The sequence below is a fragment of the Heptranchias perlo genome, chromosome 2 (genome assembly GCF_035084215.1).
Source record: "Heptranchias perlo isolate sHepPer1 chromosome 2, sHepPer1.hap1, whole genome shotgun sequence".
Taxonomy (NCBI): Eukaryota; Metazoa; Chordata; class Chondrichthyes; order Hexanchiformes; family Hexanchidae; genus Heptranchias; species Heptranchias perlo.
Window position 1 is genome coordinate 104,025,912 of NC_090326.1, and position 22,569 is coordinate 104,048,480.

The 22,569-nt window shown below is 43.2% G+C and overlaps 1 protein-coding gene across 10 annotated transcripts in view; it reads right to left on the minus strand.

The window, feature by feature from the left end:
* Window positions 1-22,569, minus strand: part of cobl (cordon-bleu WH2 repeat protein) — a 346,962-nt gene that overhangs the window by 193,423 nt on the left and 130,970 nt on the right. For 9 of the 10 annotated variants that reach the window (XM_068005366.1, XM_068005412.1, XM_068005400.1 and 6 more), the window contains one exon: window positions 20,479-20,670. In XM_068005366.1, the coding sequence (XP_067861467.1) occupies window positions 20,479-20,670 (192 nt within the window). Of the gene's footprint in view, window positions 1-20,478; window positions 20,671-22,569 lie in introns of those variants that run through there. The other variant, XM_068005414.1, reaches the window with a different exon arrangement.

Below are 22,569 nucleotides of genomic sequence, written 5' to 3' on the forward strand. Positions count from 1 at the left end.
TTGTGGACAGGAAATGCATGCTACATGAAAAACCTTTAATATATTATTTGATACACGTCATTTTAAAGAGAAAATATCAGCTACATATAGTGAAAACACAAAATGTTTATAAATATATTTTTAATATGTTTCAAAAAGTCAGTTATCCATGCTTTATAAGCATATGGTCTGGGATTTGATGATGTCAAAGTTAAGGTCCTTTGGCACTCCACAGAGGTCCATGGGGCCTAATAATGTAATGCTGCAGCACGAGGCTTCTGTGACTAATGGCCATCTAAGTTGTATGAATGTTAGAGCTCCTTTTTGTGGCAGAAAATGGAAGCAATGTTTACCATGCAATTCCCACTACTTCGAGTGATGTGAAGTATTTTCTGTAGGATCTGATCTCATACCTGTGGAATTTTCAATCCCCAAGTTATAAATACCTCAACATCATTGAAGTGGCCAGAAAGGGGCAGGGTCCCACTTTCAAAAGACAAGAACAATTGAATTATGTCGGCAGTGAACTAACTTTTGACTTTGTACATTAAAAAAAGAGTCTGGGTAGAAGATTCTGACTTGTCTCCTATTTAATGCTGATAGTTAGCAACTCAAGAGTCTGGGAAACAGATGCTAAAATCTGATTTTCTAAGAACATGGACAAGAACATTAAAATGCCACATACAAACAGATGTAACTTCCATGACCAAACAAATGGGGATGATTTATTTGGAAGTACATCAGAGTAAAGAACACTACAGAAAAATAAAATGCTTGCAAAGACAAAACTGGCACAGGCTTTTAGTGATATTTCAGCAGCTTCATGTGGTTACTTTGAACACTAAAGTTGTATTTTCCTCTCTATTCCTCAGTCACATGCTGTGATGTTTTACTGATTTCTGTGATTTGTTTATATTGCAAATTTTAAAAGTTGGCAAATAGGCAAGGAGTACAAATGGAACACTGAAGTAGGAGGCTGATGTTAAAACTCACAAATGTTTGAAATGAGCTAAAACTATAACAGAAACATTAAAAAATTAGCCACTTAATAGATTCAGAGAAAAAGAAATTGGAAGATTATAATAAGGGAAATTTGGAACATCCAATTGTCTTTGCATCTAGGAAAGAGAACATACTTTTTGAGAATATTTTTAATAAGCAAAAGAATTAAACAAAAATTGAATCTTTACAATGAAGAAGGGGTGAATAGTGGTAGAAAGTAAAGGTATGCATCATCTTTCATAAATACATTTCTCATCACTGAACATTCACAAGGGAAGTTGTTAAAAGAATTCCTTTGCCTGTGTCCAAGAACGCGGAAAGAAAAAAAAGGGAAACGAGATAAATTCCCTTGTGCTGGGGTTCTTTATCATTTCAAAATAAACACAGTTACTAATCATATGTATTTCACAATATTGAAGGGAATAAAGGCATGAACCTGGGCAATCGTGGCTGATTAAAACAGCAGTAAGAAAAATGTAGGCTTCTATTATAATGGAAGCAATTCAATATTATCCGTCGAGATGAAAGGTAATTGAAAATTAAGTTTTTTTTAAATAAAGTGTACAAAGATTGAAGATAGGTGACCTGGAAATTAGGAAGCTCTTTGTGAGGAAACTGAAGGATGAATCCATGGAACATGACAGTAAATTTACAAAACCATGAGTTAGATAATGAAATCAGGATGAATTTCTTTGTGCTTTAAAAGTGAAGGAAAGTTTGGTTCAAAGTACTCCCCCTTTTATAGATAAAACAACTGTCCTACAAGGAATTTCTTCAACTTTTTTTTTAAAATTCCATCATGGAGATCAGGTAAGGCTTCTCTTTCTTCTAGGCCACTCTGGTAATGTTAATTACAGGGAACGCCCCAGAGCAGATCTATTGTGAACAACTGAGGTACAATTTCAAATTGGATTTACAGCTACTCTGGAGCCACTCAACTACAGGAAATCACACAAGCTAGGATGCAAAATTTCCAATGCATAATGTGGTTTTCGAGAGCGAAGCAGCTTCAGAGTGACTCTCAGGCCGGTTTGAAATCATGTCGCCCACAATTAGCAGTGGAGTCACATGGGCTGCTCCCTACAACCACGGGACACAACCAACAGAGTACCCTTCGTCGCCCAGTACTTCCCCGGAGCGGAGAAACAACACCATGTTCTTCGTAGCCTTCAACATGTCATCGATGACGACGAACACCTCGTTAAGGCCAACCCCACGCCTCCACTACTCGCTTTCAAACAGCCACCTAACCTCAAACAGACCATCGTTCGCAGCAAATTACCCAGCTTTCAGGAGAACAGCGTCCACGACACCACACAACCCTGCCACGGCAACCTCTGCAAGACATGCCAGATCATCGACACGGATACCACCATCACACGAGAGGACACCACCCACCAGGTACATGGTTCATACTCCTGTGACTCGGCCAACGTTGTCTACCTCATACGTTGCAGGAAAGGATGCCCCAGAGCATGGTACATTGGCGAGACCATGCAGACACTGCAACAACGGATGAACGGACACCGCGCAACAATTGTCAGACAGGAGGGTTCCCTCCCAGTCGGGGAACACTTCAGCAGTCAAGGACATTCAACCTCCGATCTTCGGGTAAGCGTTCTCCAAGGCGGCCTTCAAGACACACGACAACGCAAAATCGTCGAGCAGAAATTGATAGCCAAGTTCCGTACCCATGAGGACGGCCTCAACCGGGATCTTGGGTTCATGTCACGCTACATGTAACCCCATCAGCGAAAAAAAGTTAGCTGTTTTTAATACAACTTGCCTTTCGGGTGTCTCTCTCTCTCTCTCTCTCTCTCTGTCTTTGTGTTCTGACCGTTTGTGTATTCAGTAGTCTTGTATATAATGTTTCTCTGTCTGAACACCATTCAACTCCTTTGATTGCTTTGATAACGGGCAGTTGGAAAGATTATCTGTAATCACCAGGCATTGTTCTCTGACTATATATGCTGTACCTTTATGGAATCCCTCACTCACCTGACAAAGGAGGAAGCCTCCGAAAGCTTGTGATTTCAAATAAAGCTGTTGGACTATAACCTGGTGTTGTAAGACTCCTTACATTTGTCCACCCCAGTCCATCACCGGCATCTCCACATCATACAATTAACATCACTACAGTAGCCTAGCAGTGAGGTAAGCCTTACTCAAGGATCACCAATAATGACAATTTTAAAAAACTGCCAAATAAATTCTAGCTAAGACAGACAGTTATTTTATTTTATAAGGGGGAATACTTTAACCCCAAAATGTTCCTTGCCTTTCAAGAATTTTAAACTTGTGAAACGAACTGCCATAAACTGAAGTGAATGCTGAATCTACTGAATAATGCATGAGTCAACTGGAACTGACCCCAGTTAAACAGAGATGGAACGGTGCATATGCATCAGGATAAAGATGATGGTGATTGAATCTGTATTCATATGGACATTTATAAGTTCTAATGCACTGGACGGACCAAAAGATTTTTCACCATCAGTTTTCAATCTACTTTCCCTTCATTGTTCTCTCCTCATCTCTTTTGCAGACACTTACTCATGGTGGGCTATGGTTCTACTGGCACCTCATTGGAGATCTCATTCATTTCACATGAACTAAGGCAGTCAGCTATTTGACATCACAGCCAAGAGTAAATCTGCACTTACGCTACATCCATGCACAACTTTTGCATAAGAAGGAGCTGATTGGTTGGTAGCTGGTGAGCGTTTTTTTTTCTGCTGAGTGGTTTTTTTTAAGGTTTAATTTATTTTTGTTAAGGTTAGTAAACAATCCAATAAATTGAGGCATGGCAGGGCAGCTCACACCGGTTGAATGCACGGCCTGTGCCATGTGGGAACGCCGGGACGCTTCCCATGTCCTGGACACCACAGGTGCAGGAAGTGTCATCAGCTGGAGGAGCTGGAGCTTCGGATTTCGTACCTTGAGCAGCAGCTGGCGTTACTGCAGTGTATCCACGAGGCTGAGAGCTACGTGGGTAGCACGTTTCAGGAGGTGGTCACTCCGCAGCTTAGGAGAGTGCAGGCAGAGAGAGACTGGGTGACGGCCAGACAGACAAGGAGGACCAGGAAGGTAGTGCAGGAGTCCCCTGAGGGCATCTCACTGTCTAACCAGTATTCTGAATACTGATGAGGGAGAGGGTTCCTCTGGGGAGTACAGTCAGAGCCAAGTCCGAGAACTATGGATGGCTCAGCTGTACAGGCGGAGAGGAGAAAGGTCAGGAGAGCAATAGTGATAGGGGAATCTATAGTCAGGGGAGCAGACAGGCGTTTCTGCAGCCGCAGACATGATTCCAGGAAGGTATAGTGACTCTCTGGTGCCAGGGTCGAGGATGTCACTGAGCGGCTGCAGAACATTCTGCAGAGGGGAGGGGGGAGGAGGGTGAACAGCCAGAGGTCGTGGTCCGTATTGGTACCAATGACATAGGCAGAAAGAGGAATGAGGTCCTGCTGGCAGATTTTAAGGAGTTAGGAAAGAGATTAAGGAGCAGGACCTCAAAGGTAGTAATCTCCAGATTACTCCCGGTGCGACACGCTAGTGAGTATAGAAATAGGAGGATAGAACAAATGAATGCATGGCTGGAGGGATGGTGCAGGAGGAAGGGCTTTAGATTCCTGGGGAAGGTAGGACCTGTACAGGCCGGACGGGTTGCACCTCAACAGAGCTGGGACTAATGTCCTCGCGGGGAGGTTCACTAGTGCTGTGGGGGAGGGTTTAAACTAATTTGGTTGGGGGATGGGCACCAGGATGCAGCAATGGAAAGGAGAAACAAGGGGCACAAAGGATTGGGGGAGAAAGATAGCACTAAAGCGAGAAATAGTACAGTATTAGGTGGGATCAGACTAAGAGTACAAGGAAGTCTAAGACTGCTTTACAGTGCATGTATGTAAACGCATGAAGCGTGGTAAACAAGGTTGGTGAGCTGCAGGCGCAAATAGCCACATGGGAATATGATGTCGTGGCGATAACGGAGACCTGGCTCAAAAAAGGGCAGGACTAGGTGCGAAATATTCCTGGATACAAGGTGTTCAGGAAAGATAGGGAAGGAAGGGAAGGAGGGGGGTGTGGCAGTATTGATTAAGGAGAATATTGCAGTGCTGGAGAGATAGGATGTCCTGGAGGGGTCAAGGACAGAATCTATTTGGTTAGTGTTAAGAAATATAAGAGGTGCCATTACACTACTGGGTGTATTCTATAGGCCACCAACGAGTGGGAAGAATATAGAAGAGCAAATTTGTAGGGAAATTACAAAGAGGTGCAAAAGCTATAGAGTAGTGATAACTGGGGACTTCAACGATCTTAATATAGACTGGGATAGTAATAATAATAATATAAGGGGGTAAAGAGGTGGAGGAATTTTTGAAATGTGTGCAGGGTAACTTTCTTAACCAGTACATATCTGGCCCAATGGGGAAGGAGGCATTGCTGGACTTGGTTCTAGGGAATGAGGTGGGCCAAGTGGAGCAAGTGTCAGTGGGAGAGCATTTAGGGAGCAATGATCATAGTATCATAAGGTTTAGAATAGCTTTGGAAAAGGACACGGACCACTCTAAAGTAAAAATACTCAATTGGAGGAGGGCCAATTTCAATGGAATGAGAACAGATCTGGCCCGGGTAAATTGGAATCAAAGATTGACAGGCAAAACTGTAATTGAACAGTGGGCAGCCTTTAAAGAGGAGATGGTTCGGGTACAGTGTAGGCACATTCCCACGAGGCAGAAAGGCAGGGCAACTAAAGCCGGAGCTCGCTGGATGACAAAAGAGATGGTGAGTAAGATGAAACGGAAAAAAGGGGCATATGACAGGTGTCAGGTTGATAACACAAGTGAGAACCAGGCAGAATATAGGAAGTTCAGAGGGGAAGTGAAAAGGAAATAAGAGGGGCAAAGAGAGAGTATGAGAATAAACTGGCAGCCAACATAAAAGGGAATCCAAAAGTCTTCTACAGGCATGTAAACAGTAAACAGGTAGTAAGAGGAGGGGTGGGGCTGATTAGGGATCATCAAGGAGATCTACTCATGGGGGCAGAGGGCATGGCCAAGGTACCGAATGAGTACTTTGCATCTGTCTTTACCAAGGGGGAAGATGCTGTCAGAGTATCAGTAAAGGAAGATATAGTTGAGCTACTGGACGGGCTAAAAACTGATAAAGAGGAGGTACTTGAAAGGCTAGCTGTACTTGAAGTAGATAAGTCACCTGGTCCGGGTGGGATGCATCCTAGGTTGCTGAGGGAAGTAAGGGTGGAAATTGCGGAGGTACGAGCCATAATCTTCCAAACATCCTTAGATACAGGGGTGGTGCTAGAGGACTGGAGAGTTGCAAATGTTACACCCTTGTTCAAAAAAGGGTGTAAGGATAAACCCAGCAACTACAGGCCTGTCAGTTTAACCTCAGTGGTGGGGAAACTTTTAGAAACGATAATCCAGGACAGAATTAAGAGTCACTTGGATGTGTGTGGGCTGATTAGGGAAAGCCAGCACAGATTTGTTAAAGGTAAAACTGAGAGAGTTTTTTGATGAGGTAACAGAGACGGTAGATGAGGGCAATGCGGTTAATGTGGTGTATATGGACTTTCAAAAGGCGTTTGATAAAGTGCCGCATGGTAGGCTTATCATCAAGATTGTGGCCCATGGAATAAAGGGGGCAGTAGCAACATGGATACAGAATTGGCTAAGGGACAGGAAACAGAGTAGTGGTGAACTGTTGTTTTTCGGACTGGAGAGAGGTGAACAGTGGTGTTCCCCAGGGGTCTTTAGTTACTAGTATAGACTGGAGAAGCTGGAGTTGTTCTCCTCGGAACTGAGACGGTTGCGAGGAGATTTGATAGAGGTATTCAAAATCATGAAGGGTCTACAAAGAGTAGATAGAGAGAAACTGTTCCCATTGGCAGAAGGGTCAAGGACCAGTAGACATAGATTTAAGGTGATTGGCAAAAGAACCAAAGGTGACATGGGGAAAACTTTTTTACTCAGCCAGTGGTTAGGATCTGGAATGTTCTGCCCGAGGGGGTGGTGGAGGCAGAATCAATCATGGTCTTCAAAAGGGAACTGGATAAATACTTGAAAGGAAAAAAAACTGCAGGGCTACAGGGAAAGGGCGGGGGAGTGGGACTAGCTGGACTGCTCTTGCATCGAGCCGGTGCAGACTCGATGGGCCGAATGGCCTCTTTCCGTGCTGTAACCTTTCTATGATTCTATGATTCTATTTCTATGATTCTAAGTTATTCGACATCAATCAGAAGCAGGAATCTCATCTAATTTGCTCCACACCCCAGTCCTTAGCTAGAAAAAATTTGGGTCAGTTGCAGTGCTCAGACCATCTTCCTGTCCTATATGGTGATACAAAACAATACCACATACATAGTCCATCTATCCACTACGGTAATAGGGTAAAGTATTCCAATTTCCTATAGAATTTCTAAATGCATCAGCAGAAATGAAATCTGCCACTTGAGTTAAATTTATGAGTGATCTGTAATATATTCCATTCAATAAAGTATCTACATATTGAAGATGTTCACTATTAACTGCTATTTGTTAAGCAATGGAAGTTATCACTTTTTGACTCACAATGTGCGTCACCTGGACAGTTAGTTTCATGGTTTCCTGTTTGAACAAATAAAAAAGAATGCCAAGAAAGGGGAGGATAAGAATGTGAAATTTTAAATCATCCTGAATCAAAGACCTTTCAGAAAGGAGAAGATAAATTCATGCAAGACTGTTATTTTTTTTGTATATTTAGATTAAAAGGGGAACCTGGGAAGAGGTCATATTTCATCTGCTATTTACTTGTGAGCCCGAGTTGATGGAAAACTTAGAAATGTGAAAGCTTGAGCAAGCATTTTGAAGCAGCTAAGACCAGAATTTAATAAAATAAAAATTCCAGATGAGACATTCTGCTTTATTTTTAAATGGTTTAAATGAAGAATAAGAAATAAGAAATGATTCCAGAATAGCAGAAATACCAAACAAAAATGGAATGCTTTTAAGGATTATGTCAAAAATAGATTTCTGTCCGTGTTGAATTTTTAACTTGTATTTTGTATTGCTAGAAGTAGCATGTAAGGGTTTAATCTGAAGGTTACATTGAAGGGCAGATTTTAGCCTCAATTTTAATTCAGGGCAAGAATCGGGTGGGGGTCGAGGTGAGCAGCCAAACCCCTTACCAGCAGCGTGAGGCCCGAGAGATTTTAACTCCCGAGCTTCATCTGCATGTCCCCAGACAGTTGCCCGCACAAAACTAGTGGGAACCGGAAGGAACGTACCTCAGCACTCAGCTAGGTTGCAGGGAGGGGATTTACGAGGGGGCGGGGGAAAGAGCCCAGGGCACAGAAGGAATAAAACTTCTGCTACTCCTGGCACCATAAGAAAAGTTTTTTTTTAAATGACCTCTTTGGGCCTCCACAGAACCCAACTCTTCTTCCCATTGACTTCACAACGGCTACCCACTCATTCTAGTGATTAAAATAGCAGTCGAGCACTGATATTTCACATCCTACCCGTCTGCTCAGAACAGCAGGTTAAAATTGAAGACTGCGTGGAGAAGAAAACTTTCTTCCGTCCTTATAGTGTGAGATTACAGAATTAAGTCCCGAAACTAATTTCAGAAATAGCACCTTACTGATCTTTGGCAATTGGTCATCCTTTCAGGTGTAAGTGTATGCAGCAGTCAAACTATGGCTGTACAACATCAAAACCCAAAATTGTAATTATAACATTTACAAAAGACAAAGTCACGTTAAATAAACCTTAAAAATGTCTTTTCTAAATGTACACAGATGATGAAATTTGACCAGAAACCTTGTGGAAGATGAACATTACTGGTCACTAAAATAAATGGAGAATTTCAATATTCAGAAAGGACCAACACTACATAGAGTGAATCAAAGAGTACTTAAGGAAACTAAGCAGGGGGCGGGGGGGTAGTTTGTGACAAGGAACGCTGTATGTTGTTTTATTCTGATAGCTGTCCTGTTCAATCAGAAACAAGGGGCCAGAACTTGTGGACAGCAGCATGGCAACGATCGCTGCAGCTCCTGCGAATTAAATCAACGAATGCACTTACTGCGGGCTCTGTGGCGACGACTTGCCTGATTATGAACTTTTTTAAAAATTGTGCGCAATCAACTCAGCCTCTGAGCAGTGAAAGTTGATGCGTACGGATCAGTCCGTGAGAAGCCTTGTGCTCCAGAACTAGCCGCGCCTCTAACCAAACTGTTCCAGTACAGCTACAACACTGGCATCTACCCGACAATGTGGAAAATTGCCCAGGTATGTCCTGTCCACAAAAAGCAGGACAAATCCAATCCGGCCAATTACCACTCCATCAGTCTACTCTCAATCATCAGCAAAGTGATGGAAGGTGTCGTCGACAGTGCTATCAAGCGGCACTTACTCACCAATAACCTGCTCACCGATGCTCAGTTTGGGTTCCGCCAGGACCACTCGGCTCCAGACCTCATTACAGCCTTGGTCCAAACATGGACAAAAGAGCAGAATTGCAGAGGTGAGGTGAGAGTGACTGCCCTTGACATCAAGGCAGCATTTGACCGAGTGTGGCACCAAGGAGCCCTCGTAAAATTGAAGTCAACGGGAATCAAGGGGAAAACTCTCCAGTGGCTGGAGTCATACCTAGCACAAAGGAAGATGGTCGTGGTTGTTGGAGGCCCAGGACATTGCTGCAGGAGTTCCTCAGGGCAGTGTCCTAGGCCCAAACATCTTCAGCTGCTTCATCAATGACCTTCCCTCCAACAGAAGGTCAGAAATGGGGATGTTCAATGATGATTGCAGTGTTCAGTTCCATTCTCAACCCCTCAGATAATGAAGCAGTCCGTGCCCACATGCAGCAAGACCTGGACAACATCCAGGCTTGGGCTCATAAGTGGAAAGTAACATTCGCACCAGACAAATGCCAGGCAATGACCATCTCCAACAAGAGAGAGTCTAACCACCTCCCCTTGACTTTCAACAGCATTACCATCGTCGAATCCCACACCATCAACATCCTGGGGGTCACCAATGACCAGAAACTTAACTGGACCAGCCATATAAATACTGTGGCTACAAGAGCAGGTCAGAGGCTGGGTATTCTGCAGCGAGTGACTCCCCTCCTGACTCCCCAATGCCTTTCCACCATCTACAAGGCACAAGTCAGGAGTGTGATGGAATACTCTCCACTTGCCAGTATGAGTGCAGCTCCAACAACACTCAAGAAGCTCAACACCATCCAGGACAAAGCAGCCCGCTTGATTGGCACCCCATCCACCACCCTAAACATTCATTCCCTTCACCACCGGCGCACTGTGGCTGCAGTGTGTACCATCCACAGGATGCACTGCAGCAACTCGCCAAGGCTTCTTCGACAGCACTTCCCAAACCCTCAACCTCTACCACCTAGAAGGACAAGGGCAGCAGGCACATGGGAACAACACCACCTGCACGTTCCCCTCCAAGTCACACACCATCCCGACTTGGAAATATATCGCCATTCCTGCATCGTCGCTGGGTCAAAATCCTGGAACTCCCTTCCTAACAGCACTGTGGGAGAACCTTCACCACACGACTGCAGCGGTTCAAGAAGGCGGCTCACCACCACCTTCTCAAGGGCAATTAGGGATGGGCAATAAATGCTGGCCTTGCCAGCGACGCCCACATCCCATGAACGAATAAAAAAAAAATAGAAGTCATGCCCACAAAATCTGTCAGGAAGAGAATTCACTCCCACAAGCAGGTAAGCAGACTTTATTCATTTAAAGTTAGTATTCTGGAAGTCATTGTAAACAATTTTAAAAAAAATATATAAAAAGCCAAATGAATAATTGAATTAAATTAAAGAGACAGAAGGGAAAAGTAAAAAAAACATTTTTTTTTAATGACCAAAAACTATTAAAATAAGGAGTAATATGAGACTCCACATTTTTAAAATTTAATTTTTAGTTGTTTGCCGGTCATAAAGAGTTAACGCGCTTTTAAAATTTAGTTTAGACCTGGTATTTTTAAGCGTATCTTTTGAAGGCGTAATTAGTTACTTTCCAGCTGGGCAGATGAGCAAGTTTGCGATTTTTCAGTGATTTCAATGATTGTAACGTGCGATGGCCCTTTAATTCGCAGCTGTCAAATCGCCAGCAAACTAATCGGACCAAGTTCACGATTTCTGCGTTTAATGCGCATGCGCAAACATGGGAACTTGCTTCTTCGATTCGCCATAAAAATCAGAGAGTGTTGTTGAGCTCCTCCGTTATTTCGGGAGCAATTTTTGCCCCAATATAGATTTTAAAGTCTCAACCTATTATTACATATGTTGTTATAATCTCCGTGGTAATGAATAGCAGATAGGCAACTTTTATTTCAGACCTTGGTGTTTTACTCAACACTTGAGTATCGTATACAAATCACTGTAAAATTAAATCTGCCTACAAGCCCATTCATCTGACTATGATATGTGGTGGATCGAAGTTGTTCAATTTGGTACTGCTGCTATAACTAATTAACTAATATAAAATTCGTCCCCCGATCAAATCAAATCTCTTCTGGGAACCCAATTTGCGTTAACATTTCTAAGAATGCTTTAGCCACAATGTCCGCATCCATGGATGCGAGAGTTACCACATCTGGATACTGAGACACAGTCTATCATGCACCATTTCCCCAACAAACTCCCAGTAGGCATGAGATCTACAATATCTATGCCCACTCTGAACAGGTTTGTTAATGAGTAGTGGTTACAATGGAGTTTTGTTGCAATTCCCCATCGATGCTCAGTCGTTGAGTGTATTCAAAGCTGAAATTGATAGATTTTTGGACTCTGAGGGAATCAAGAGATATGGGGATCGGACGGGAAAGTGGAGTTGAGGTCAAAGATCAACCATGATCTTATTGAATGGTGGAGCAGGCTTGAGGGGCCATATGGCCTACTCTTGCTCCTATTTCTTATGTTGTTATGAGATTTGTCATACGTCTTACAAAATTAGACAGTATGAGACCAATATAAGTGCTGTAGCAACCCTTCTTTTGTACATTTTACCTCCTGATTTCAAGCAAGAGGGATATCTCTACCTTTAGCAAATCATTTCGGTACACTTGTGGTCTGTCTATCTGTCCAGACTCTTGCAGCGTCTGTCGCTCAACTGGTCTCTATTTGTATTGTTGGACCAGAAGTCCATCATCAATTACACCAACCTGCTGGTCCATATCTCCTCAATGCCCTCTAATGTACAGTCAGTCTGGTTGATTGCATCTTGCAGAATATTGTGTCGAGAAGCTCCAGGACCCTCGTATGCTCCTACATGACTCAACATCAAAGTGGTAGCAAAAGTGTCTCCTCCATACCACCTCCGTGGCCCCCCCAGATCTTGTCTATCATCTCAGGCACCACCTGAATACAGCTTGCTGCTATGCCTGGTCCCACAGCCATTGTTAACACTGGGGCCTTTGTCTCCTGTCGAGTCACCAACACTCTACTCTCTTCTCCATAAATTAAATTAGTCACAATGTTTCCATCATGTAAATCATTTCCCAGCAGAACTTTGAAGAGTACGAGTGCAAACAATCCTACTTTTACTCCTGACCACAAATGGTGTTCTAGTTGGACCTCTGCTAGTGGTATTTTCACTGACTCAGTGTGATCATGAACATGGTTCAACCTACCTCTACGTATTGGCTGTCCTGAACCAAGTGTGGGGTCATACCAATGTTAGATTATACCCAGTATCATGTAATCCTTTGGTCAATTGTTCAGTTATTTATTAAGACTGTGCATAGGAATACAGTCATATTCCTTGCCTCTGAAGGGCAATTAGGGATAGGCAATAAATGCTGGCCTTGCCAGCGACTTCCACATCCCATGAACAAATAATAAAAAAAGGATATCGCTGCACATTTGGACCAATCACTTGTACTGTACCCCATTTTGTTACATTTGGAGCACCCAAGAACTCTAGTGTCAACTCATGGGTTCTTACTCTGCAACCCACCTCCTGGCTCTGAGGGCTATGGATGTACACTAGGCTGGGCTAGTCTCCCTTCGGCTAGCCAGAGGGACAAATCTAAGTGTCTGTTCAGTCGCCGGGATTCAAAACTCGCGAGGTCACATAACGGCCCAACTCTTGAGGAGTTTACATTCCTGGTGAACTATATCCTCAGGATTGTCTGGAACCACTTCTGATCCTTTAAATAACACACAGACCACTGTAATTGTTTACATTTTCACTTTCTATCCAAATATCTTCTAATTCTATAACTAATTCTCTAGACATACTAAGTGGAGTTTCACTTGTCTTGAACTTTCACCTGCATGCTTCAGACTTTGGGTGACACATTGTACTAACATAGTCCATGCTATCCACCAGATCGACATGAGGAAAAAGCAGTGAGCACTTTACCATCCAGGGATGGCATTGAACTTTCAGCCCAAATTTCTTTGTTTCACTTATAGTGTTCGTCAATAACTCAAAAGCTCTAATAATTTTTGGTATCATCTCCTTCTTTATAACTTGGTATCAAATTAATTTTACAAAATTAATCCCAGCAGCTATCGGTTAAATGATCTGCACCATCATTCACCAGACTCGGTATCATTGTGTTTCTCTGGCCGTTGACAACATTGTTTCTCTTGCCTATTTTCCCTTTTTGTTGTCCCCCGGCTCATCAGCTTTATACTGTCACTGTCTTTGTTCTCATTGGCCTCAAATTTACATCAATCTTCTCTGCTTTGCAGCTTTGGTGTCTTCTCCATTCTTCACATCTCAGTAACTCTAGCTGAAATTCTCATTCGTTTGCTTCAGCAGTTAAACGAGCCAATTCGTTTTCTAACTAAGACAGTATTAGATTTTTAATAAAAAAGTACATTGTTAATGTTTTTTCTTTGTTTGTTCCTTCACTTTAGATGCACGAGAGTTCTAAGAATCCCCTTGCTACCAATACTTATGTTTTGGGGTCTTTTGTATTCTACTTTAATCTACATTTTTCAAATTTCCTATCTTAGATCACCCTCCTCGGGGAGTCATAGAATCTTACAGCACAGAAGGAGGCGATTTGGCCCATAATGCCTGTGCCGGCTCTTTTGAAAGAGCTATTCATTAGTCCCATTCCCCTGCTTTTTCCCCATAGGCCTTCAAATTTTTCCTTTCTGAGTGTATATCCAATTTCCTTTTGAAAGTTGGGAGTCCCAACTCCTGACACCTCAGAGTGCCTTCACCAGCCCTACTATCTAAAAATACTATTTGAAAATTCAGCAACACACCCAGGACAATGGAAATCCAAGTCAGTTAATTATTTTTAAGCTACTGGAATCAATCTTAAGCCTTCACAAGATCTATTTCAACAACAACTTTTATATAGAGTCTGTAATGTAGTAAAACATCTCAAGGCACTTTACACGATGTAATCAGACATCAATAACTGATAGAGCATTACATCAGACCTCTTTTGGGTTTAAACTGTAAATCATTTCTAAAACAATGAGCAAGCAAATGTGCAACAACATAACATAGATATTGAACACACACAATGCACATTCGACAGCACCTCCAAAACCCGCGGCCTCTACCACCTAGAAGGACAAGGGCAGCAGGCACATGGGAACAACATCACCTGCACGTTCCCCTCCAAGTCACACACCATCCCGACTTGGACATATATCGCCATTCCTTCATCGTTGCCGGGTGAAAATCCTGGAATTCCCTACCTAACAGCACTGTGGGAGAACCTTCACCAAACGGACTGCAGTGGTTCAAGAAGGCGGCTCACCACCACCTTCTCAAAGGTAATTAGGGATGGGCAATAAATACTGGCCTTGCCAGCGACGCCCACATCCCATGAACGAATAAAAAAAATATACACAGTAGAAATTCTATCCATCTCCTTAAAGGAGAAAATAACAAAAGGTGGCAGATCTAAATGCTAATCTGCGTTTCTATGAACAACTGTTACACACACAGCTCCTTTTCTTTTTGTCTGCCTGCGAATGTAGAAACTGGTTAAAATCTTTCTACGTCTCTACGAAGATCACATTTTGTCTTAGGAGTGCTCACAATTTGCTCCTTTTCATAGCAAAACCCATTAGAAATTTTAAACTGCCAATCTTATTCAAAACAAAACATGTCATATTTATAAGTGAACCAATCACAAGGTCCATATGTATATTTGTCAATCTTGTATCTTACCTGGCAGACGAGAACAACAAACTTCACAACATATGTAACCAAACAGGTGGAGCCTGTAGGTGGCTTTTGAAAATTTCACATTGTGCCTGATTTAAAGGGACTACTATCAGATTAAAACAAGAAAACTGTTTCATATTTATCACAGGGGGGAATTAATGGTTTTGTGGAAGAGATTTTCTTGGAACATTGAACACAACAGTAAATTACAGTAGGATACTTAGTGAGCAAATATCTGTCTCATTATGGAAGCAATTCAAGAACATAGAGGATTCATTCCAAGCAAACATGGGTTTATACAAGGCAGACTAAGCCAACAATTTTCTTATATCACTATGGATTTCCTGTGGCAATGAACACAGGATGTCAGAGGATATGGTTTGCCCTCTTGGCCTGCCACAGGCCGGAGAAAAATGTAGTTAGTCAGCTGTAGGGAGGCCTGCAGAAAAAAATGTTTATTTAAGAAACGTTGGGCCCAGGAAGAGCCAGTATTCGGACGGCAATCTGCAAGTTGGCACAGGGGCCAACCAGGCTGGAGCTGAAAGTTGCTGCAGGCTGCACAGAAAAACTTTGCAGAATTGTGGCCAGTGCAGCAACCTGTGGGGACTGGTGGTGACAAAGTTGCAGGAAAAAGACTTGTGCTGAGACTGGGAACCTGTGGGAAGGTGGACACTGGCGACTGGCGACAAAGCCACAATAGCAACAATGGTGGGCAGCCGGAGCCCCAAGGATTATGAACACCTTAAAAGCAAGTGTCGGTTTCCCAGTTCTGAGGAAGGAGACCAGGGAGGAACGAGGGCGAGCCTCATGGGGTGCTGCAACAAGCTGGAAGGAGGAGACCAGGTTTGTGCAGACAGCTGAAGGTCAGAAGGAAGAGAATTTAAATTGTTCAATTGACAAAATTAAAAGTTAAGCATGGGAAATTAAAATATGAAAATAAAAAAAACACCTAACTTTGGGCAGGTGAGAGGGGTGGCAAAAACAAGGTGAAAAAATTAAATCTAGGGAGGACCTGAGTAGCTCACGTCAAAGCGCCACTAGTGGTGGGAGGCCCCTAACTACAATATAACATGATGTGGAGATGCCGGTGATGGACTGGGGTTGACAATTGTAAACAATTTTACAACACCAAGTTATAGTCCAGCAATTTTATTTTAAATTCACAAGCTTTCGGAGGCTTCCTCCTTCGTCAGGTGAACGATGTGAATTTTCACATCGTTCACCTGACGAAGGAGGAAGCCTCCGAAAGCTTGTGAATTTAAAATAAAATTGCTGGACTATAACTTGGTGTTGTAAAATTGTTTACAATATAACAGTCAGGTATTGTTTTCATACATGGCTTTGTTTAGTCAAAGAATTTGCTTTTGTTCTGCATGCCCACCACAGCTTTTAGGTCTTTGCCCAGCGCCAAGTCTTACTACATTTTTCTTTGGCCTGTGTCAAGGAATAGGGGCCAAGAGGGCAAACAGACAGGATGTGCAAGGCAGAGGGAGATAGGACTTCAGTGATACAGTATTGGGGCTCAGAAGTCAGGTGTTAGGGAATAGAGAATAAATGGAGGGCTGGAGCTATTACATTTGTATTCAGTGTCCCCATTATCCCCATTTAATTGCACTGCCCAATCAAACATTCTTAAATACATACACCCATATATCAACTGAATTAAACAAGAAATTGAAAAATTTGCAGTACAACTGAGAAAACTTTCTATGGAGTCAACAGGTTTGTTGTAAGTTGTCAGTACTTGTCTAAAGGAAATACTACTTCCTATCCTTTACACAAAAGAGTGCATAGCTCTTAAAGAACAACCAGACTAATATAAATTCAAACTCCTTTCTCAATTATTGTCACCTGATATAGGTTTGAAATTTGAGCTATTCAAAATATTTTAGAAATGAGAGCAGTTTTTGTAATCATTTAGCATAAAGAAAAAAAAAGAACTTGTGGCACCTTTCACAATCTCAGGACATCCCAAAACTCTTTACAGCCAATTAAGTACTTTTGAAATGTAATCACTGTTGTAATGTAGGAAACGCAGCAGCCAATATCCACACAGCAATGTCTCACAAACAGTAATGAGAAGGTAACCTTTTTTAATGATGAATATTGGCCGAGAGACCAGGAGAACTCTCCCCTGCTCTTTTTCAAATAATGTCGTGGGATCTTTTACATCCACCTGAGAGGGCAGACAGGGCCTTGGTTTAACATCTCATCCGACAGTGCAGCACTCCCTCAGTACTGCACTGGAGTGTCAACCTACTTTATGGGCCCAATATTAGGAGGGAGGCGGGTTGCCAGCAGGGGGTCGACTGGGCGCGTGGGTAACACACTCAGTAAAATCGGTGGGTTCCCCACGCGATCGTAAGTAAATTGAAGCCACTTACCTTGGCTTCCGGGTTTCGCACTGGAAAGCTGCGCAGCGGGCGGACAGCGCACCCGCATCATAGGCCGTCAGCTGGAGGAGTCCAATTTAAAGGGACAGTCCTCCATTGACTGATGCTGCAGAAAGGAGTCAAAATTACAGCATGAAGCAGCCCAGGGGAAAGGCTGCTCCTAGGTTTATTGACGCCTAACTCCAGGTCTGACTGGATGGGGTGAGGAGGAGGGGGAGGACAGAGATCTTCTTCCTGGCGGACGGGAGGAAGTGGCCTGCCTCTGCCAACACGAAGGCCTGGCTCGAGGTGGCAGAGAAGGTCACCAGCACCACCAACATATCACGCACCTGCATACAGTGCAGGAGGCGCTTCAATGACCTAAGTAGGTCAGCCAAAGTAAGTACACTTACTCATTCCCCTACACTCTGTCTGCCACATCACCGTCCCCACCCCACATCTCCTTCTGCACTGCTAACACTACTCTATCACATCACTCCTCACACCCACTCAAAACTCATCCTCATCTTACCTGCACTTACTCACCTCGCCAGTACTCATCCCGCCACTACCACTCAACCCAATCCTCATACAATCTCATGGCTCTATCTCATACTCACCCTCTCATGCACCTCTTTCACGGTCAGCCTCACCCAACCTGCCACTACCTGTGCTGCAGCCACAGGGCATGCATCACATATGTGTAGTAGGAAGCCGAAGGCAAACGTGTCGTGAGCATGAAGGGGATGCACAAGGGTGTTTGAGGGTTTGTCATGGTTTTTTACTTATATTTGATTTCTGATCAACTCACATTACATATTATATTGTCACCACTACTGCCACGTCATGGCCATTCTTGACTGGCTTGTGCAATAATGCCCTTTCATGAGGTTCTCCATGAACACCCTTGATGCCACCCATTGGGTCACCCTACAGTGGGTGTATGTGTAGTTGCACGACTACTTTGTGCAGGTGCCTGTTGTGCAGCACTGTGTTGTGTAGCTCCACATGGCGGAGGTGGACGGCATGTCTGGCAAGGCTGGTGATGTTGTTCGTCCTCCAATGGAGTGATGAATACAGCAATGGACGCCCCCCCCCACCCTGATGGTGTGAGTGTGAGAGGGTCCACAAAGTAGGTAAATGGACAGCAGAGTTTAGGGTATGATTTAATAATTTGGAGTTTGGAGACAACGATGTGGCAGGCCAAACTTTGTCTGAGGTGACAGAGTGCCCTGCTGCAATGAATGAGGGTTTACCCCACACCTGTTAAATGGACCTTTGCAGCTGCCACTGGCTGCTGGCTGCAACGCGTCTGTTTAAGCAGCGAGTGTTTCCCCCAGCATGGAAAACACGCTCTGGGTAGTCCAAAATCCGAATCCTCCTAAAATCTCCATCTAATGAGGTCTGTAAACGACCTCAAGTACCCAGATAATGATCCCGCCAGCTTTGATTGCGCCGATTCACGTCATTGGAGAACCCGGAAGTGGGCGGATTGGAGCCGGGCTCCGGACCTGCTCCGGGAATCTTCAATTTTAGGAACTCACCCATCCGAAAATTGACCCCCATGTCTCTGGAGTGGGATGTGAACCCAGAACCTCTGATTCAGAGGCAAAAGTGCTACCGCTGAGCCACGGCTGACACCAAAGAAATAAAGAAGTAAATGTACAAGTAATATATAGGAGCGGGAGTAGGCCATTCAGCTCCTCAAGCCTGTTCTGCAATAGCTTGCCCTACTGTGCTTTATCGATGTTTCTTACACAACCCAAAAAAGATATTGTGCGACTACAAAAGTGGTAATAAGTAGTTTCCTAGCAACAGGGTCTGAAAGAGAGCAGCCCAGCTGGCAATAGCTTGAACAGCACCTTGGCATGCATATGGCTAAGGAGCTAATATTCAGTTTATATTCCTGTTGTGAAAATTGATATTTGGCGTGAATTCACAGCACATGGCACAATAAATAGACAAGACTAAATTTTAAGTTACAAACTCCCACCATTAGCCATCTTATTAGTTTGTGGCTACAAAGGTGAAAGTTAGCATTAAGCTATTCTGAAGGCCTTACCTGAATCTCCCATGCATTAAGAAGTAAATTAAAAGTCACATGTGTGCTCATTAGCAATTTAATAGCTCTGAATGCATGACTGGATGCTGTGCAGTTTTGAGTACAAGCCCATAGTGAGATGGCATTTGACTTGGGTCATCATGACCCAAACTGAAAGCAGTCAGAGTTTTGTTGTATAGGTGAAGCTAATCAACTCTCTCTCGCAAATTTTTGTTTAAAGATGAAGGCCAGTCACACCAATAGACACCATGGTACATTTATTGTTTAACACTGTTTCGTCATAGTGCCTTTTCAATAGATTGTTTAAAATGCCAACTATCAGGGCTGATTTCATAAAAATGTTTAATCTGAAGCAAGACTCCACTTCAATTGTTAGGCTACCGTAATCTTTCAGATGCTGACTAATCTGGTGCAGATTTCTAGCATTTCTGTTTTTGTTTCATCTTTTGACTTCTGCAAATAACTTGCACTAACTGGTTTGGCAAAGCAAATGGCAGACGTTAGTTTTACATCTTACAATAAGCATAAATTCACTTGTCAGAATTCTATTATGTTGCAGCATACATCATGCTGTACAAAGAGTAGTTCATTGCCCTCTCAAATTTGCCAATTAGTTCAAACATCTAAACTGGATTAAACACTGCTGTAACCAATTTCTGATATGTCTTGAACAATAATCCATGCTGAGAAGCCTTGAAGAAATAAGACACTTATGCTGTTTGGGAAATGAAAGTTCAAATGATATGATGACTTGCATTTATCCGCTAGCCGTCCAAATGCAAAGCTCAGCTTAATTAAGATTTTATTTCTCCATTATTGCTGCTTCAATTATCATTTTGTGTGCACAGTTTGCAGCCCAATGACTGAAACGATTCTCGTTCATTGCTTACCTTCCACTCACTTCAACCTTTTTTTCTGCACCATTTGGTAAGACAACCAGTATGTCCACTGTCCCAGGCAATACATTTTCTTTCATGTCTCCAGGATTCTGATCATCATGTTTAACTCTACAACTTTGGGTAACAGTGAGGATCCTGCGTGGAGCTGGCTGAGGCGGTGGTGGTGCTCGACCCTTCATTCCACTAAAAAAACAAATACATTTATAAAGCCAAAGAATACACACAAGTAAATTCCAACAGAGTAATACCTGTATGTACTTTTGTTTTACAAGCAATGAACTAATAATGCATGCAGCAAAACTCTGTTTCCCAACCACCTGACTGCTAACTGCAGTCCATGGCAGCTTATCGCGCATATTGGCCAGTGATAGTTGGGCTGAGTTTTGCCCGTTTTCTGCCAGGATCATTGAAAGTATAATATTCTGTCATAGTGGAACTGGAAACCCATGTTACAAACTTTCTTTCTGAACAATTAAGCGGGTACGCTCATTGAGACGTATATAATTATGACCAACCCATCCTTATCTGGCCAATACTGACCAATACTGGGTTTTGCATGAATGTGGCTGGGGGGGGGGCGCGAGGCACAATGAGTTCAAAATCAAATGTAATCATTCTGAAGACAGTCTATCTTTATCTATTTAAATATATAGATACCAGAGCTGCAAAGTAGTTTAACTTGTCACAAGCACCAGCTGCTTGGTCGTCAAGTCCACCAGTGTTGAATATACTATCGCTTTTTAATAAGTAACTTACTGTACAATAAATAATGGCAATGTATATATAAATTACAAACAAAAAACAAAATCAGCTATGCTCAATTTTAAAATAAGACCATAAGAGATAGGAGCAGGATTAGGCCATTTGGCCCTTCGAGCCTGCTCCGCCATTTAATGAGATCATGGCTGATCTGATTTTTACCTCAACTCCACTTTCCCGCCTTTTCCCCTTATCCTTTGACTCCCTTGCTGATCAAAAATTTGTCTAACTCAGCCTTGAATGTATTCGATGACTCAGCCCCCACAGCTTTTTGGGGTAAAGAACTCCAAACATTCACGACCCTCTGGAAGAAAAAATTCCTCCTCATTTCCGTCTGAAATGGGCGACCCCTTATTCTGAGACTATGCCCCCTCGTTTTAGATTCCCACATGAGGGGTAACATCCTCTCAGCATCTATCCTATCGAGTCCCCTCAGAATCTTATATCTTTCAATTAGATCTCCTCTCATTCTTCTAAACTCCAAAGAGTATAGACCCAACCTGTTCAATCTTTCCTCATAAGACAACCCTACCATACGTGGAATCAACCTAATGAACCTTCTCTGAACTGCCTCCAAAGCAAGTATATCCTTCCTTAAGTAAGGGCACCAGAACTGTACACAGTTCTCTAGCTGTGGTCTCACCAGCACCCTGTACAGTTGTAGCATGACTTTCCTGATTTTTATACTCCATCCCCCTAGAAATAAAGGCCAATATTCTGTTTGCCTTCCGGATTATCTGCTGCACCTGTATGTTGACTTTTTGTGTTTCATGTACAAGGACACCCAGATCCCTCCATACTGTAACATTTTGTAGTATTTCTCCATTCAAATAATATTTTGCTTTTTTATTTTTCCTCCCAAAGTGGATGACTTCACATTTTCTCACATTATATTCCATCTGCCAAATTATTGCCCATTCGCTTAACCTGTTAATATCCCTTTGCAGACACTTTGGGCCCGATTTTACCAGGGGTGTGGGTTCTCGGCGGGTGGGCAAGCGGGTGCGTGGGTAACGCGCCCGGTGAAATTAGTGGGTTTCCCGCGCGATCGTAGCAGGCAACGCACTAATTGGAGCCACTTACCTGCTCCTCCGGGTTCCCCGCTGCTAGTCTGCGCGTCGGGCGGGCTGCGCATGCGCAGTAAGATCTGTCAGCTGGAGGCGCTCTATTTAAAGGGGCAGTCCTCCACTGACAGATGCTGCAACCAATAGCAAACATGACTGCATGGAGCAGCCCAGGGGGAAGGCTGCTCCCAGTTTAATGATGCCTCACCCCAGGTATCAATACATGGGGTGAGGAGGAGGAGGAGGACAGAGATCTTCC